The 19,521-nt window shown below is 38.0% G+C and overlaps 1 protein-coding gene across 1 annotated transcript; it reads left to right on the plus strand.

The window, feature by feature from the left end:
* The first annotated feature begins 8,330 nt into the window (after positions 1-8,330).
* Positions 8,331-13,590, plus strand: LOC139694717 (AF4/FMR2 family member lilli-like). Its single transcript, XM_071593217.1, has 3 exons — positions 8,331-9,242; positions 11,843-13,478; positions 13,565-13,590. The coding sequence occupies exons 1-3, from the start codon at positions 8,331-8,333 to the stop codon at positions 13,588-13,590; spliced, it is 2,574 nt and encodes an 857-aa protein (XP_071449318.1).
* The last annotated feature ends 5,931 nt before the right edge of the window (positions 13,591-19,521 follow it).

Genomic DNA, 19,521 nt, shown 5'->3' on the forward strand with positions numbered 1-19,521 from the left:
CTACTCTTCTGCTGACCGGTCAGCTAAAAATAAAATAATATCATGGGGAGATTACGTGCAATGGTCATTATCACTGCATTGCGATAAAATGTTTTGTTTGGGATGGATTACAATTTGAAAAAATCAATGTCCTGCTGCGATTCAACGAAAAAATTACTCTACGAAAATAAATTCTACGAAAGAATTAAGTGATTTTGAGATTTTAAAATCTGACAGTCGAGAATTTTCTTTTTATTATAGTCGGATCGATTGAACTAGATTTAATCATCAGGTTTTATCCCAGAAATTAAAGAATAACAGCTTATAAAAATTGAAGTACGACAGTCAAATAATCCCCGATCATATTGAAGATATATGAATAGGTATTAAGTGATGTTTTTCACACGAAACGGGAAAATATCTTGCATATAATCGAACTCAAAAATCCCATTAGGGATGAAACTTGATGTAATTATACTTTATGTGTAACATCACTATCAAATTATGCTCTCGCATCAAATTTAAATACCATATCATCCTGAAGTTACCAACTAGCAATACTAATGGAGAACCAGTTAAATGAACGGCGTCATTATTTGGAAAGAACTGATTACAAAATCCATCATCAACTTTCCTTACCATATTTTCTCAGGATTTTATTCAGCCGGTTAACGATCGTGCTGGTAAAGTACACGCTATAAGGATTTGGAAAGGTTAAAGATGAATATGAGACATCGATATATCTTTGTCAGTTACCCGGTAATTAAAATAGCATTATATACGTACCTGCCGCTCGATAATATGTATGGAAAAAGGCAGAATTCTTGCATGGAGATAAAAAAGGAATATATCTTGAAAATCTTTTAACAAAGACAAAAAATAAATTACAGTCAAATATTAGTTGAGAATAAAATGTTGGGGCACAATCCTTTTAGATTTAGTCACCCTATCCTCTACTATCCTGATCCTGGATTCAATCCCAGAATATTTTTCAAACTTTTATAAGTCATATTTTTCGCAAGTCGTGTCTCCCCGGTCTCAATATGACCCGGGAGACACGACGAGTAAATTTTTTTATGACTGCAGTGGATTTGGTCATTCCTCAAAGGACAAGACAATCAATGATGTCACAAACAATAGAAACTCGTTTCATTACATTCGGAATTCCAAATGAGCTTACTCTTACCGAAAAAGCCGTACTGACTTAAGTGTTAAAGTAAGCTCCATTATTCGTCAAGGAACTATGAACAATATTCTGCTGAATAGGAATAAAATACCGAAGCTCGGCACCCACTTTCCTCTGTCATTTTCAGTCCATACCCCAATTACCACAGTCAAGGTGCGAATTGTCTCAGTAGTCGAGCACCTCACGCAACACCCCACATTTATTAATTCTCTGCATGCCGCATTTCCGAAAGAGAGAAGCCTACATATTTCGTCCCAGACTCCCTTTGCATGCCTCAGTATGATGACTCCATTTAAGATTCCGTTGACACACAATCCAAGATGACGTCTGTACAGTAATAAATTAATATTATAACGCGCACTTTTTAAATGGTAGTTGCTTCGATTTAGCGTAAATTAATGGGTAGGTTTTAAAATTTGAATGAATTAAAAATATTAAAAATTTAAAAAAACTAAGGTATCAATACGAGCGGAAGAAATAAATGGAGGGTAGCAGGTCAAGTGAACAGAGAAGAAAATATAATTAGCCAAGGTAGGTAAAAAAGTAAACCTGCGTGAGGAATAATTATTTTAATTCACTAATAAATGATAAAAATGAAGAATAGATTGATGAAGTAAGATTTTTATTTGACCGAAAAATCTCCGAGCTACGTTGGTTCGTAAATATCCCACCTCGTTAATATTCAAGGTAAGAATCCTACAAGTTTGAATAGTGCGTCTTCGACCTTCACCAAAAAGAAAATTTCGATAAATATTTTTCTATTGCAATAGAGTTTATCGCCCTCTGCCTTTTTTCATTCTATAATAGAAAGATCCGTGAATAAGGAGTGCTACCACCATGGGAAGGTCGGAAGGAATGAATATACTTCAATTTTATCCCTCCCTCTATCAGCAAAACTTCTCCGCGTAAATCCGCGAAGGGGATTGCCGACAGTGCATTCACAAATCTAAAACTCAAATGGAAACATCTACAGAATTATGCAGTTTTAAGAAACTTTAATAAGTTTTCAGGTCTTTCATTCACAAGGGATAAACCCTTGTATTGGACCGCATTACTGCAGTTTTTACTGCACTGACCTGTCAAATTGAGGTTTAGGGCCCAGAAGCGGATAGTGAAACCATTAAAGGGCGAATGGGGCGTTTTCATATGTGAAAACAATAATTTTATAGCCTTTTTTCTACAAAGGAAGCGGAAATTTCTATTAGATTTGAAAATGATCGAAAGAATTTGAGTAACACCATGCACCCTGTAGCCGATAATTTGATGCGTGGGGGACTGCAGGCATTAAAAATGAATTAAGGTATGTATGTAATAACGTAGTTATTTTTAATATCATTTAGCCCTTAAATATTGCCCAAGGAGAGGGAAGATTTCCCATTGACATCAGTGCTTGTGACGTACGATGCTGGGATTGCGGTCGAGAGGCTGATGATATTTGTTAGTTATATTTAATCGCCTATCAGGAAAGTCGTTGAGGGATAGTTCAAGCAGCAACCGAGTAATTCAATTCACTTCCACTTCAGCCAAAAGTTGGACGTATCACCGCTTAGGATCCATATTAATTTTTTAGATACAGTCAACTTTGTCTACCGTGTTGTGCATCGGCCTATATTTCCAATTCCTAAGCCGCAATACTCCTTTCAGTGATATCTTTATATCAAAACAACGCAAATTACATAAGAAAAAGTGCATTCTTACACTCATCAGAGTTAATTTGAGCAAATGAACGTTTGTTGACCGGCCTAAATATTAGCTAGCTAATTAATAATTCTTAGTTTTTAAAATATACGTAATTTTCCGTGAAAAACGTTTACTAAAAAACCTAAAGGTCATGGGTTCGAACCCACTTATAGTTTGAATATTGGGTAACGACGTATGTATTTTCCTAGACCGAGCTAACAGGCATTTTCCTTCGACACGACCGGAGTAAAAACAGTTCCATTCTATTTAGTATTATATTATCCCGAAAATTATTTTTCCGTCAGGAGACTAACAGTGCACCAGGGCCCATTGGAGCTTGCAACAATAAACATATTCATTTAATAGACAGTCTGTAAATCATTCTCATTCCTAAAGGCCATAATTTAGGGTTAAGTAGGACTCGAGTGTAAAATTCAAGTTCCAACTATAAAAGAGCCTCGGACTTTGAAAATCTGTTTTGATAAAAGACTAAAAAGAAAATAAAAGACAAGGGATTCACAACACGACTGACATTTTCGTTCAGGTGGCAGATATCTTATTGTGTTGGTTGTAGGATTTATTTTCCTGTCCTTTAGAAAAAGCGTTCTTTCCCATTCCGAAGGTGTCTTATCAAAGATCTGCTGGTAGAGTCTTAATAAATTACTCCAGATATATACGAAGTGATCTCAAGCATTCCCTAACGCTAACCTATTTTCCACCTGAATTAATGTACTCGGGGTACATGTTTAAATATTTCACCGGCATTGCAATGACAGTCATCCATGACGACTACATAAATAATTGTTAAATTAATTTAAAATTAAAAGGAGCAAAAAATTCGAAAGTAAAAAAAGGGATCCGCGCAAGGCGAAAATTGTTATTTTATAATAAAACTGTATTGAACAATGAAATTTAGCTTTACTGGACTGCAAACCTTTGAAAGAGTGCAGTTTGATGCCTAGAGGGATTAAATTCAGCATTTTCTTAAAATACGTATACTCTTACGTCTTAAAACTAACCAGGAATATGGGATCTTTTGTGTGGAAATGGAAATATGGAGAAGACCTTTGTCAAAAAAATGCAGTAAATATAGTATTTCTGGTAAACGTTGAAATTACACTAATATTATATTATAACAATAAATTCGCCCGTGTGGCATTAGAATCTATGTTTTTATACTTAAGAATCTCTTGAAATCGAACTCCACAATTAATTTAATTTATTATTATGCACTAAAATTCAATATCGTTTTTTAAACAATAATAATTTAACCTAATCAAGAATGTATTGTTGGCTGAACGCAATATTAATTATTGGACTTAAAGCACGCAAAAATTAAAAATGATCACTTCCTTCTTAGATCAAAAGATTGCAAACATGCATAAAAATTGATCCCGAAGAATGCTCATTTTATATCTAATAAAATAAGCTAATACTATAAGTGCTTCTGTCCATCTGAGTAATGAATGAAATAACAACAGCCTAGCGAACCTTACAATTCAATTCATTTTAAAAGATACAATGATGCTTTCGAGAATAGTATTTTCTCTACTCTAATATATGTTTATATACTTCATTATATTTTTATTACTTGTGTATTTCTCTACATACATGTATATATTTCTAAAAGGTCACTCTTACACCAGCCTAAAGCTAAGGTACAAATAAATCCCAATTGTCTTCCTCACAATAAACATATTTCTACGTATTTCAGAGAATAACAATTCAAACTGGGAAAATAACCGGGATAGTTATTTTCTAATTCTTACCGTCAATTATTCTTTCCAAAAGCATACTCTATATATATATATATATATATATATATATATATATATATATATATATATATATATATATATATATATATATATAACTAGTATGATTATTTGCAGTACATTTAATTTCCCAATAATGCCATACCTGTACTAATTTACTAAATAGTCTGATTACATGAACTGAACACTAAAATTTGTGAGGTACATACATGAATTAAAATTTTCCTCTAAAATAAAATTTATAAAATAACCAGCATCTGCTGATGCCGCATCCTATCGCTGTCTCTTTTGCATTCAAAAAATTAGTCATCATAGAAACATTATTTTGTCATGGCTTCTTGGCTATTTCATATCTTTTAAATATTCTCTCAAATAAGAGGAATAAAATCGTGGATAAAGATTAAAGAAATAATGCCAGTCTCCTTTAAGGACTCACGCATATATTTTCGAGCCTTAGCAATACAAAATTTGAAATAAATAGGCAACAAAGTTGTCATTAACCTTCCAAGTTGACTCAATTTCAGAGAATTATTGGCATTACAGGCAAAAAAATTGGCATTAAAATTAAACTATTACAGTTCAAATTCCCTGCTATGATTCACCAATGCACAGATACGATGTAAATCTAGCCAATGGCCGATAGAACAGGTTCATATTATTTGAGGAACAAAGGTAAAGCTATTGACCTTTTCGGGAAAGGAGATAAAATCTCGGAAACCGAAGGCAGTCGGGGGTGGTCGTCGCATACTCTAGACAGTTGGGAGGAGTTGGGTAGGGGAGACAAGGGAATGCGGAAAACCGGAAGGGAGGAAAGAGAGAGGGGGAGGGAGAAGGGTCCAAAAACCCGGAAAGAATCAAAATGAAACTTTAGGTCCATAAATAATTCATGCTATCGGACATAATTATAAAGAATAAACAATGACATGGCAGACGCTTTTATCGGCACTTTAAACTTTCAAAAGATTTACAGTATTTATGAAATATTTAGCGATACTTAACCGATTCTCGTCAACGTTTGAAACAGAATTAACGAAAAGGACTTAGAGACCCACAAAAGAAAAAAAAATGGTAATTCAAAAAATTACGAGCTTGCAATTCTATTTTAGACTGACCTCGTTTAATCTGTACCTAGTTTACGGACCAATATATTGAAAGAAGGTTCGAGTAAACATCGCATCTGCTTAGAATATGCGCTACACGAGAGAATCAAATACTGGACAAATTAGATAAAGAATCCGAATATCTACCGTAATAATTTGATTACAAACATTTCCATTCGATATTACGCACGATGAAAAACTGAGAGTAGTCTCCTTCGGTGTGCGCACGCTCAAATACTTAATTGCACCAAACACATTTATCAGGCGAAATACGCCTCCCCTCACGTGCCCTACATTAGAACGGCATGCATAAACGAACGACCGACCTATTACATGAAAGATTTTTCGCGCAACCTGCGTCGCATTTCCCAGCCCCGAGATGTCACTCATGACCGCAAGAGGCAATGCATCGGCCGCCGAAATAAGTAAGAGCACGCGGAAGTCAATTATCAGCCGTTTAAATTAATCGCGGGACATCAGATCGAAATAGTGTTATCCCGCGATTTTTTTCTTATTTTGTTCAGAGGGTATGAATCCACGGAGAGAGCCGAGGTGGCAGATTTTCAGTACAAGCTCGGTTTCGGTTCATCGCCCTTGCAAGGTTGGCGTGATAAGTGCTTGGCGTGTGTTCCGAGTGGCCACATGGAATAATCATTCCGAGTGCGGGGGCTTTCCTTCGGGGGAGGGAGAGCCGCACGATTGCGGAAGGGCCTCGAGGACTCACACGACGTCCACCCCAGGCGCTGGCGGCGGTACTGCCGGCGATGAATTAGCATCCGAGATAAGCACGCAAGGTGTTTTCTTGGGGAGGGAGGAGGATGGTGGGGGGAGCCCAGCACTACCCCAATCTCCTCCTATCCCACCCCCCAACAACCGGCGGCAATGTCCCCGCGCCCCCCTCCGCGTTTCGGTATAACCCATTCACCGAGATATGACGGAGAACGGGACGCCCCTGCCACAGTCCCCGACCTCGGGGCCTGTCCCACCTCGGCTCCCCCCGACCTGCAACCCCCCTCACCCCCGCCCGATTCACTTCGTTATGTGGGCCACGGGGGAAACCCAGCTCCCACATCGCATGCTTGCGTTAGATGGAGCACCGCTAATTCTTGGCAGCTTGTTTGAAACGGAGGATATGGTGGAAAAGCGCAAACGGCTTTTTTCCAAAAAGGGAACAATATTCTTGGATTCACTCGGTGGTGATATGAAGGTAAAAAGGAGGGGGGAATGTGCCGTTGAGTCCTGCCGTCGGTCAATGAAAAATTTCGGAAAAGAACTGTTTGCGTTCCTTCGCCCCATTGCCGACGCTGGGACCAAATGCATAATTCACCGCGGTAGGTTCGCATGTATGATATATATGATGAGCGAAGATTTACTTAAACTGTGGCCCTCAATTTTTTCGACCGAATCCCTGATTCATCGTCGTGCAGGAAATATGACTCCTGATCATCTTAGAACTGATTAGGCAGTGAAAAAAAATTAATAAAAAATGAGTTGGGGAGGTAAATAAAACCATATCCATACTTCTTGTTAGCTGCAGGCCCATCGTTCTTGCGAAGATAGTTTTGTCGGAAACACAAACGTTATAAACCGACCGCTCAAGGACATCCAAAACATCTTCGTTTCGGCCCGGTGCTGCGAAAACAAATGGCGAACCTCAGAAGCATAAGGAAGAGAAGTGCCTCTTCATGTGCAACTATCCAAATATTTGTGCTAGTATTAGATAGGCTAAATGCTACACCAACAATATAGAAGCAGATATACCATTGAAAGAAGTATACGAGACGAATATGGATATTCAAACCTTCGATCGTTGGGCAACATAGACTGAGACTTTCGAGCTTCTGCTCTCGACACTAGGCCGGATAATTGAGTGCCATGAGAGAAGCCACTCGAAAGAGCGATGCCCTGAACGGGTCGAATACGAAATCAGCCAGGGCATTACAAGACGGCAGGCCAGTCACAGAAATCTTTCAGAATTACGTCCAAGATAGACAATATCGATCACTCCCTTTTCAGCAAAGCGTGTCAACGGCGTCCTCACTTTCTGGCGAAGCGAAGAGAGGGAAAGAAAGAAAAAAATAGAGGGCTTGCATAAATCAAGATGTCTTCCGACCAAGGAAGAAATACTGTCTATGCAATGACGCCAAAAACGTCACCACATCGATCCAATAATCATGGAATGAGAGAGGGAGAGAGAGAGAGAGAGAAAAAAAAATTGAGTGGACGATTTGAGATTACAACCTTTTCCCGAAAAGCGAGCCCAGTCTCGCCCCGTTGAGGAAAATTAAATCCCACCGGAAAAAAAGAGGTCAAGCTAAAATGGAAGCATAAAAACACAGAGAGAGAGAGGGAGAGAGAAAGAGAGAGAGAGAAAGCGAGAAGAGGCAGATCGGAATGTGCACTGGATGAGAAAGACGGCCAACCCCTTAACTCATGGAAAACATTTTTGGTCTTTCAAGGGAGCCGCGGAGAGATCAAGACCGTCACCCAAGGACAAGTTGCGGATGCAGAGAGGAGGAAGGAGGGCGGCAGGAGGACGAGGAGGAAGGAGAGGAGGAGGAGGAGGACGAAGAGGAGGAGGAGGAAGGAGCCTCTTCGGAGGAGGGTGACATGGGCTCGAGCTGTAGGAGCGGCAGAGAGGCGGAGGAAGGCGAGGCAAGGACGGGGGCGGCCTCAGGCCAGCCCTTCCTGCCCCACCCACTCCCCCGCCGACGTTATTCCGTCCCCGAGGTGGTCATCCGTAAGTTCCGCATGGCGAACGAGGAGCAGTGGGGCCCTCAACCTCCGGGACCCTTCCCCCATGACCCTCTGTCCACCCAGCCACTGGCCGACGAGTGGTCCAGGAAGACCTCGCGCGGGGTCGTGGACGCGGCAGAGAGCCCACAAAAGGTCACTTACCAAAACAGGGGCTCCCAAATCGGCGGGCGGCTGACGTACTTCGGCGAGCCCCACTCGGAAAGGCTGGAGATAACCCACCCGTCACCATCCCCCGTAGCCTCCGCCAGTCCAGCGGCCTCGCAGGTCATGTCGCTGATCCCACGGTACTCCGCGATTCCCAGGTCTGACTCCATGTCCGTCAACATCGGGGGAGACGGAAGCGGATTGCCGGTGGCGGGTCCTGCGCCGCCCATCCCTCTCCCTGTTGTCCCGAAAGGCGCTGAGTCGGAAGATTGCAGTCTCGTGGACAGCCTCGAGGACGAGGCGGTGGTCATGGCCCGGAGAAGCATGGCGAGAGCGGCCAAGGCCACGGCCGCGGCTCTCGAGGAGAGCCCGGCCAAAAGTTCCAAGCCGCAGACGCCCCTGGTTGGAGGGGAGGCGTTCTTCGTCGCGATAGGCTCGTCCTCTCCGCCCACCTCGATCTCGTTTTCGGGTTCCTCGCCCTCGCCTTGTTCCTCCGAGAAGCATAAACAGCCGGAGCGAGTCAAGAAAGCCTCCATGTCTGTCGGTCCAGAGACTGTTTCCGCCATGCCTAAACGCCTGCGTGATCGGTTGGCACAGAGACATAGACGATTGCTGCAAAAGGTCTGTTTCGTAGATTTCGGTCTGAAAGTTAGGTGGAATTAAATTAGTGTTCGTCTTCTGTTTAAAAAGCTAGGATAAAAAAATATTCTCTAAACAATGAGTTAGGGAAAGATAAAGAAATAATCATGTGAATATTATGCATCATTTATTGTGTTATTATGGAGGAGAATCGAAATATTATGGAAGAGAATTAAAATATTATCTATGTCAAAACAATTCACTAAAAGCTGACCTGAAATGCAGTAATTTTACAACATAAATCATTCGCCTTGACTGGAATTATTCGTTCGCTTTGGTAAAAGATATTTTCGCTTTAAAATTCTTTGATTTTGGTGTACATTAGAGGATGACTGTACTTAAGTACTTGTAATCTCCCTCACTTACATAAAAATCTTAGCCAATTGGCTGTCATTGTCTCATACTAGTAAATAACCATGAGTGGCTTATTATTTGGGAGCAAAGGCTACGCACAACTAAATCCTAGTATATGTAAATCACATGTCCAAGGTCAGGTGAGTATTTGCTGTGCCATCTACAGTTACCCAGAAAGGCTTAAAACAAAGTCACAAAGATTCGCATATAGCTGTCAGAGTGATCTCATGAATGAAATAATATAAATGAATTAAATGGATTATAAAACAGTAAGTAGGTAAAATATGGGAAGGGAAGCACAGAAGGAAGCAGATGGGGAAACAAGGGAGTGTGCAATTGTTGGTAGTACCATAATGCTCTAGGGATAGGGCAAAGTAGACTTTTTTCTTCCCAATCCCATTCAAGCCTCTTTTCCTATATTTTGGGTTTTGTTACTACTAAGTTACTTCTCTATCCTGCCAAACATAACAGAAACAACTAAACAAACAAATAAATATCAAAACCAAAAAGCTTTCAAGATATTCATAAAGTAAACTTAATTCATTCCTCTATTATTTTTTCAAGAAATTTTCTTAATCCCTAGGGTCATACAAATGCATCCCATTCACCAGGGTCATATTGACTATTGAAATAATATTGAAGCTTAACATATTTTGGAATGCAATTTATTTGCATAGATTAACAAGCAGATATATAATGTGAAACTGTTAGTAAAAATTATGATTTGAATTTTCCTGCCTATATGCCCGGTCATGAAGGATGATTACCATTGAATGACTACTTATCCTTTCAGCGGTCAGTTTTAGATCGAGTGACATATGTTCATTTATGTTTTCATATATTTTACGTTAAATATTTTAATATATATTTCACAATATTTTAGTTTTATGTGGATATTCCAGGAGATTTATTCAATGAAGGTATTGCATACCTGTTTCCACTGGTTGCAATGCGCTTCATGTAAAACCATTGTTTAGGAATTCTAAAACAGATCTGTCCATTATGTCAGTCAATTTTTCCCTATCAATTAGAACATCTGCATAATTTTGATGAAGCTAAACTTGATGTGATATCTGCCCATAACTCAGTAAATTTTGCCCAATCAATTAGAGCTTTCATAGTTATAATTATGATAAACTTGAAGTGAGGTCAGTAAGAAATCAACCATTCATTGTAGAAAATAGGTGTTAGATGATAATCTATGTGAATACCTTGAAAAACCATACCGACCAAGGTCATCAGGATTATTATGATTCAGCATAAGTATTAGTGAACATTTTAATATTGTAAAGTGAAAGGGCATTAACTAATCAAACCAAACCTCGTAGCCCTTAGCATATCCCCTTTTGATATATTATCATTTTTCACATGAACGGCACCATATCATATGAACAGAAATGATTCAACTGATGAAATTTGTACTAACAGCACCCCTAATTTATAATTTCCCCAATCTTGATCTTCACTCATTACGCAAAAGGAGACATCAAATCAAACATGGCAGGTATTGAAATAACTTTTTGAAATAGTTTACACATTTTTCATTCATTTGGATTAATTTAATGATCCTAAGGATATTATTGAGAAGGCAGTCAGTATATGTGTATATATGCCATTTAACAACATCATTCATTACTCATAAATTACTTTGACTACTTGAGAGATTTCAATTATTCATAATTATTTCTTTTCTTTTTCAATCAATTTTTTGTTCTTTATACAAGAGATTATTCAGCAATGTCTGAGTCATGACATACAGACAAATAGAATGTCCAAATAAAAAGAACAATAAATGTTTGAATACTGCTTTATAATATTTGAAAAATAACTGCTATTAATATTGCTGTAAACTTTAGTGAATATTAACTAAATACTCAAAAATTTCTTTTTACATTTTCAAAAATATCTATTCCTTTTGATGCACAAAGTTCTTTTCTAAGATTTATCCTTCTCATCATAAGTCCATGATAACAGAATAAAACCAGCATGTAATTTTTTTACACTGTACTTTAAATTCAACAGTGAATAGTTTTTACACTTTATGCCATTCTCACAATTAGAATGGCATGAGTTGTCACAAATATGGTTTGTTGAATTTAAAAAAATACCATGAGAAGATGTAAATAGTAGTTTCATCCTATTATTATGCATATTACAGATTTTCTCAAAGTGATGCCAGATACAAGTTCTTACATGAACATAATTTACCTTTTTTTATCCCTTAACAGATGGAGAGGCAAAGGAATCAGAGGAAAAAAGCCGAAGAAATGGCACTAGCAAAGAAAACTGCTTCTAAACCTCCAAGGTCACGCAGCCTATCAAAAGGTCCAACAGAAACCCAATCTAAGCCTTCTCAGCCTCAGAGAAGGGTTCCTTTGGGTCATACCAACCGCCCAAGCAACCCTCAATCCGGTGGAAGGATGACAAAACCACATGGAGCCTCTGGTCCCACCCCTGCCTCAAAGGGAGGTACACCACTGAGGACTCGTGGGGGCACCTTTCAGCAAAAATTCAAGTGCATACCAGAAGACAGGAGCCTGCACCTGGAGTCCTCCTCCTCCTCCACACCACCCTCATCCCTTTCCGCCTCATCAAACTCTGAAGAGGAGGAGGTGGAAGTGGATGTGATCAGTGTGGAGGCTGGAAGTGAGACTGATGCTGCCAGGTTAAGGCCTAGGTTGAGGAGTGAAAATGCAAAGAAACTGGGTGGAAGGAACAGGTCAAGATCAAATGGACCAAGACACAGAGAAATTAAGCAGTTGAAACCCCACGAAGCGGGCATTTCTGAACTGCAGACTATTAAAGAAGAGAGCAAAGGTTCGGTGGAGAATGAAAATGAGGGAAAAGAAAGTACAGCAAACAAAGACTCTCCGAGTGAAAATGCTGAGAGTAACTCTGTGAACAAAGAGAATGAAGTGCAAGTGACAGCTGTTCCTTTAAATGATAGTAATAACAACATGCACTACAGTGTTGATTTGCAGGGAAAGAGAGTAGACCTTGTGTCTGAGTCGGGTGACACAAATATTATCATCAAGGTAGAGCAGAATGGAGAGGCCCAACTTGAGGGTGTACCACCACCAGTACCAGCACCAAAATCAGGCAGTGATGATGATAGTAGGAGCTCAAAATCAAGTGGCAAATCAGGCAGTAAGAGGGGTAGTTTAAAGAGGCAAAAAACAAATGAATCAGCAGGTCTACTCAATGGTCAGGTTTCTCACAAAGGAAAGGTGGCTTTGGGTATTGAGAACAATAATGAGGATGATTTGGTCTCTTTGTCCTGTGGTTGGCTCAATTTTTATCTAATGCATGCCGACTTGAAGTCTAGCTGTGAGGAAGATGACTCAAAGAGTTCCAGGAAGGAGGAAAAGGTAAAAGAGCCAACACAAAAGAGAGAGATCAAAGCTCAGAAGACAGTCACTAGAATAGCAACGCACTCACGTCATGCCAAATCAAGTCCAGACCTATCTACTCCTGACACAAATGGAAGTGGCTTCCCCACAAAACTGCCTCAGATTGTTAGCCCTGAAAACAGTCCAGTCCAGGAGAGGGTTCAACTTACAAACTTAGCTCACCCCAGATCACGTCTTCCAAGACCCCTCCAAACGAGCCGAGTGCAAAACACACAAAATTCCCTTGTCCCCGTCAACAATCCGTCGTCGTCAATTGTGGCCCGCCCCACTCACCTCGCATTCCTCCCCAGCACAAATAGGGTAGCTTCTGACTCGTCCCAAGCACCTCACTCTTCTTCGCCCACAAGTCCAACATCCTCCCAGACGAACGATCGCAGCCGCCACCGCCACCACCGTCGAAAGAAAGGCAGAGAAGTTGAGTGGGGGGCAGAGACAAGTACCGGAACTCAGACTAGTGAGAGTGCACATGGGTGGTCAGTGACCATAGCTGGGAGCTGCCCCCAGCCCGATGTGGAGATGAGGCTCACGTTCCCAACCCAGAATGGGAGGAGTCGGTGCTCGGGTAGCAGAGGGCGCCAGCACCAATCGGATTCTGGTTTAGGTGAGGAGAATGGAATGGGGAGGGGCAGACAGGGCCGTGCAGGTGGACCCAGTGGCCAGCACCAGTCTCCATTTCTCCCCTCTTCTGTCCCACATCAGGAACCACCTGAAACGTGGTTACTAACATTGAGGAATGAAAGTACAAATCCAGGTACATGGATAAGATGAATTTAATTGAATTGAAAATTTTTATAAATCCTTACATAACTTTATCTTTCAGGTCCTAATGTATTTTTTCAGTTAAATGATGATTTTTTTTTCAAAATCACTTTTCTAATGTGCAGGAAATATTTTATATTCTAAGCAAAATGATAAGAGAAAATACACTATTTTATTACTTGATATAAGTACATACATAATTGTATATACTTAACAAAGAAATAAAGTGATTCTTTAGGAGAGAATAATATGATAAAGAGAAGTTTCAAGGGTAATAGCCAGGGTTCTGATTAACTGTGATATTGTCATGTTAGTTCATAAGTCAATTTACATGAGTTAATGAGTTAACTTGCTAATATATTTACAATAGGCATTTCAAAGTAATAGCAAATATGGGTTTTCCTGCCATATTTTTGTTGATTTCTTCACACTATCATGTTATGTACAGATGATGATACACCTGATCCATTTGATTTTACTGAATTTTTATACTGCTTCCATTACCTTTAAATGTCTGATGACTTTGCAGTAACAACTGTCTGAAAATGAGATGATCAAGATAAAATAGAATATAAATGGCAGTATCATGAACTTCCATGAATCGGAGTGTACAGGATACATTTAAAAAAATTAATCATTATTATAAAGGTGAAAGCTTGAAGAAACCATCATTGTTCTGATAAAACAAAGGAATTCAGGCAGATATGAAATGGCATTTTAACATGAAAACAAATTCACTCATGTCAACAAAGTTTTCTTTTTTAATATTCAAATAATACTTTCACTTCCATAGTCATCCAAAATATTGTTATATGCTAAAAAAGTCACAATAATTGTTCATTTTTCAAGAGAAAGTTGGCTCATAAAGCTACTTTTCCAATATTATTTATTTAAACCTTTTTCTGTAGGTCATCCTTTATGACATATTTCAATAAATTTTATAATTACTGCTGAAAATTAACATTAAATTAGAAATAAGAAATATATTTACAAAACTCTTTCAGTAACTGCAATGGAATAAGAATACCATCATACAAGCGTTTAGCACTGTGAAACTAAAACAATGGTAATCTTTAAGTTCGATAAGACAGCCTGCAATAGGAACTCAAATTATTACTCCAGGCCAATTTATGGGGAATAAGGACTCTTGTTAATTTTATGTGGAATTACGTTTAATTTTGTCTTCCTAAAATAGTACTTCTGTGCCTTAATTGATGTCGAATCAATTTTGGCTGCTTTTAGAAAAATATATCAGTAAAATAACTAGTTTAAAAATATAGGGTACAAATATGAAATAATTTACATTCATAAAAATAGAGTGTAGCATAATTCAGCAAACAATGTTGGGAATAGCATGTGATTGAATTTTGAATTTTATTTCCTTTGATACATTTTTACCTAAGTTCCTTTATTTCACTAAGTTTGTTAGGATTATATTTTCCACAATGCTCAGCATGGCTTCACCTAATGATGCAACACCTCAGAATCTGAATGCCACCGAGATCTTCTTTAGGAACTGAACTGAATGACCCCAGTAAGATGAATGCTCTCAAATAGGAAGTTTGCAACATTTAAATCTACAAAACCAATCTGATATGAGGTTTAAAGCAAGTAACTTTCAGAGAATTTAGCATAAAGAAATCATTACATAAGAATGACAACAATTAGTACTTGGCATAAACGAAGTAATCCAATAAATGGATTTGTTAAAAATGTCAACTTTTGCTCTTATGGCAAAACAATTCCTATTAACTTATTTTATATGCTTTTGTATTTATATTGCTTGTAAGACATGGTACACCAACAATATCTCTCTCATAAAAGAGTTACGTCTGGTTCAGTGGGTTGTCTTCTGAAATTTGTATTTTTGTGGTCTCTTGGATCAGACATGTTAAACACTACTGAATATAAGACACGTAATAATGTTAAAGAATCATGTAGCCCTGGATAGTACCTAACACAAGGAACAAAAATCTTTTGAATCCATCTAAGGGCCAGACAAATACAAATACCAGTTGTTTCAAACTCTAAATGATTTATCACAAATGAAATGGGTATAGAGGATGGTAAGCTCTTATAATTGGATTAAATCATTCATTTTGAACCACTCTTAATTGTAATGAGAAAAGTTCTACATACCACTGTCATTTAATCTTGACACACAAGGATGAAAAACTTGCCAACACTGACAAGAGGATAACTAGAATTCGGAGCATTGCCAGTGAATAGAATACTGAGCCTCATTAATGACTGACCAAAGGACTGGAATCAACGACCTAATGATGGAACAGTATAAAATTATTTCATAGGGTTCATCAAACAGTTCTGATGGAGTAAACAATATAAACTCCTACTACACAATAATTCATCTGACATTGAGTGGAGTTAATTATAAAGCTATAAAACAATTAGATTTCACCGAGTGGGAGGGTGTTTTTTACTGGTATGTGAATATTATCAATACATATTTAATTTGTTACACCAAATGTCTACACACTAGTTTAAAACATGCCATGTTTCAAACACTGTATGCAATGCAAAAATGAAATACATATAATAGTACCAGCTTTAAGTAGACAACATTTTAGGATGATAAGCTATAAATAGCTGAATAGTTACATCTTATTCTCCTAATTAACTCAGCCTAAAAACATGAAAAGTTTTCTAAAACCTGATCAATGATAAGACAGTTTTGACAATGTCAGTCTAACAAAAATTTGAATTTATTTTACGGGCTGTGAAATGGAATTTAAAATGGTATTCAGTGAGTGTAAAATTGTTTGGGAACTGTATGTCTTCTAAAATATGGAATTTTTCTTTTCAACCCCAAGTCTAACAAAAACCTTGCTCCCATCTGATGACTACATTTTAGAATAACTTAAAGAATATTTTAGAGCATGCAAGACTTTATGTTCACAACAGCTCAAGAAATCACCCCACATGTGATATGAGCTGAATTGATAATGGCATGATGCAGACTTCCTGGGCAATCATACATTCTGGCACATTAGCCCATTGTACTATTTCTAGTCAAGTCCTTTTCAAGTTAGATGGAATCCACAGAAAAATGAATCTAACATCAAATCTAATTGAACAGTATCAGGCAGCCGGTATTCCAAGAGTTTTTCAAGTCTCTTCCATGATTCAACTAATTTTTAATTTTGAATAATATTTTCTTTATTATTCAATGTATTCTTGAAAAAATTGTTAATATTAATTTTTTTTAATTCTTTTTTTTTAACTCAGCTATCATTAGAGCCCTAAGAGTGCTAATTAAAATGCAATCATTTTTTATTTTCATCGCAAAATTCTAATGCTAATGGAAACTGCTTATTCTTCATAGAACTTCAGTGTGATAACTCTATCTTCATTACAATACCTCATTATTTAGGCCTCAATTAATAGTGATTTTTTTCATCAGCTTATGCTCAGAGAAAAAACAGTTCAAATGCTCCCTTCAAGCGACAGAATCTTTTGGAAGAACTAAAAATCAGTGGGGTCTGAAAATAAAGATGACTACAAATCAGTATATTTTGGTCAAAATGGTGAATTAAAACTATTAAGGATAACTTGAAATACATTAACTCATGATTACTTGCGTCACAATTTTAATAAGAAAGAAATCTATTGCAGGCATTTGATTGCTTAATTAAATGAAGAATACAATGCATCTTTCCACTGCCCTTTATTCATGTACAACTAGTTTCAACGCTCAAGCATCATCATCAGGTACAAATTAATCAAGTCGCAGTCCAGTTATATAGCATTAATGAGGGAGAGGAGGGGTGGGTGAGAGAGGGGGGAGAAGGAGGGGAAAGAAAATGGGGTTGCGACCGGCATTGATGGGGAGGGGGGAGAGGGGTGTTAAGCATCAGGAAAGGTGATTGGTTGATTTACAGTGGGGTGGGGGGTTTGTCGGGTCTATCTATGAAGGAAAGGGGTACTTCTAGGATTGGGGAGAGGTATTCAAACAATAAATCGATAACCAAATGACCCGTTTTTAAATTCTTCCTAATTTCCAGCTCTTCCCACTTGTCCATCCTCATTCCTTTTTCCATCTGGTGTAAGAGTTTCGGGTTGAAATCACTCCCATGATTTTCTTCCCATAGATGCTTGGCGAAGTGTGATTGCTTGAGGTCACAGTTTCTGAAACAGCATTTGTGTTCCTCCGCCCGTATTTTTAATGATCTCCCCGCTTGACCTATATATATAGCACTACAGTCCTTACAAGTTAACTTGTAAATGCCACTTTTATTTTGTGTACATATTTTGTCTTTTGTAGTATTCAAGAAAGATTTTAAATTATTCGTATTGTAAAAATCTATTCGAAATTTCTCCCTAGGAAAGAGGTTGGCTAACTTTTGTGAAATCAATCCATAATATGGGAGTTTGCACCATTTGTAACCTATTTCCTCCACATTAATTGGTTTGCACAAAAGATTGTATGCTTTGAAGGAACATTTTCTTTGCAGTATTTTGTCAATTAAATTTTCTTTGTAGCCATTTTTCATTGCTAAACCTTTAATCGTTTTGAGTTATTTAACAAAATTACTTTTGGAAAGAGGAATGGCCAACAGTCTGTTTACTAGGAAATGAAAAGTGAAAAGCTTTTGCGATATGTGATGGTGGGAGTTGTATGGGATGATGTGGTCTGTGGTGGTACTTTTCCAAAAAATTGCAAATTCAAAGTCCCGTCCCTTTTTCGACACTGTGATATCTAAAACATTTAATTGACTATGATGTTCTTTCTCACAAGTGAAATTGATACTTTTGCATTGGTAATTTAGGTTGTTCATAAACTTTTCTAACTGTCTATCAGTGCCTGTCCATATAGCAAAGTTATCATCTATGTATCGAAACCAACGGTGAATATTCTTGGTACAAAATGAGGGGCTGCAGAATATTTTTCTTTCAAAATCGTCCATGTACAGGTCAGCAAGTAGTGATGATAATGGGGACCCCATGGCTAATCCTTCAACTTGTTTGAAGAATTCATTGTTAAATTGGAAATAATTTTGTTCCACACACAATCTCAAAAGTGACATGAACTCACTGAGGAAGGGTGGTTCGGCCCTAGCACTTTTTCCGCCACTACCAATGCTTCCAAAACCGGGATATTTGTGAAAAGGTTTTTGACATCAAATGACACTAGGATATGTATGGAGGGCGGGGGACCTATCTTGGAGAGCTGTGCACAGAAATCACAGGAATTTTTCACTCCTACTTAGATTGGAAATGTGTCAACTCTCTGAAGAGGGAGTTCAAAAGGGAGGCTAGTTTTCTCGTGGGGGCGGATACACTGGAAATCACTGGCCTCATGGGAATATTTACTTTATGAATTTTAGGAAGGCCAAAAAATCTGGGAGCCCTCGGGATTCATCACTATTGCTTTCTAAATTTCACTTTGTTTGAGGATATTGAGGGTGGTTTTTGAACACTTAATAACTATTCTTTGGAATTTTGTGGTGGGGTCATTTGGGAGTTTCACAATTGTTTCACTGCTGATGAAGTCATAACACTTTTCTATATAGTCACTTTTATTCATCACTACCACTGTGTTGCCTTTGTCTGATTTTTCAATAATCAGATTGTTGTCTTTCAAAAATTTTTTGCTCAAGATGATCGAAGTTAGCTCTTGATGATGCTTGAGCGTTGAAACTAGTTGTATGTGAATAAAGGACAGTAAAAGATACATTGTATTCTTTATTTAATTAACATGAATTTCCATTAAGTTGAGC

Source organism: Hetaerina americana, unplaced genomic scaffold (genome assembly GCF_022747635.1).
Source record: "Hetaerina americana unplaced genomic scaffold, ioHetAmer1.1.p SCAF_53, whole genome shotgun sequence".
NCBI lineage: Eukaryota > Metazoa > Arthropoda > Insecta > Odonata > Calopterygidae > Hetaerina > Hetaerina americana.

Excerpts from the sequence above, each read along its gene's own strand:
- LOC139694717 (XM_071593217.1), top strand. The coding sequence starts at position 8,331 with ATGGGCTCGAGCTGTAGGAGCGGCAGAGAGGCGGAGGAAGGCGAGGCA. Across the intron at positions 9,243-11,842 it reads ATAGACGATTGCTGCAAAAG|ATGGAGAGGCAAAGGAATCA; the intron begins GTCTGTTTCGTA and ends ATCCCTTAACAG. Across the intron at positions 13,479-13,564 it reads AAGTACCGGAACTCAGACTA|AATGGGAGGAGTCGGTGCTC; the intron begins GTGAGAGTGCAC and ends TTCCCAACCCAG.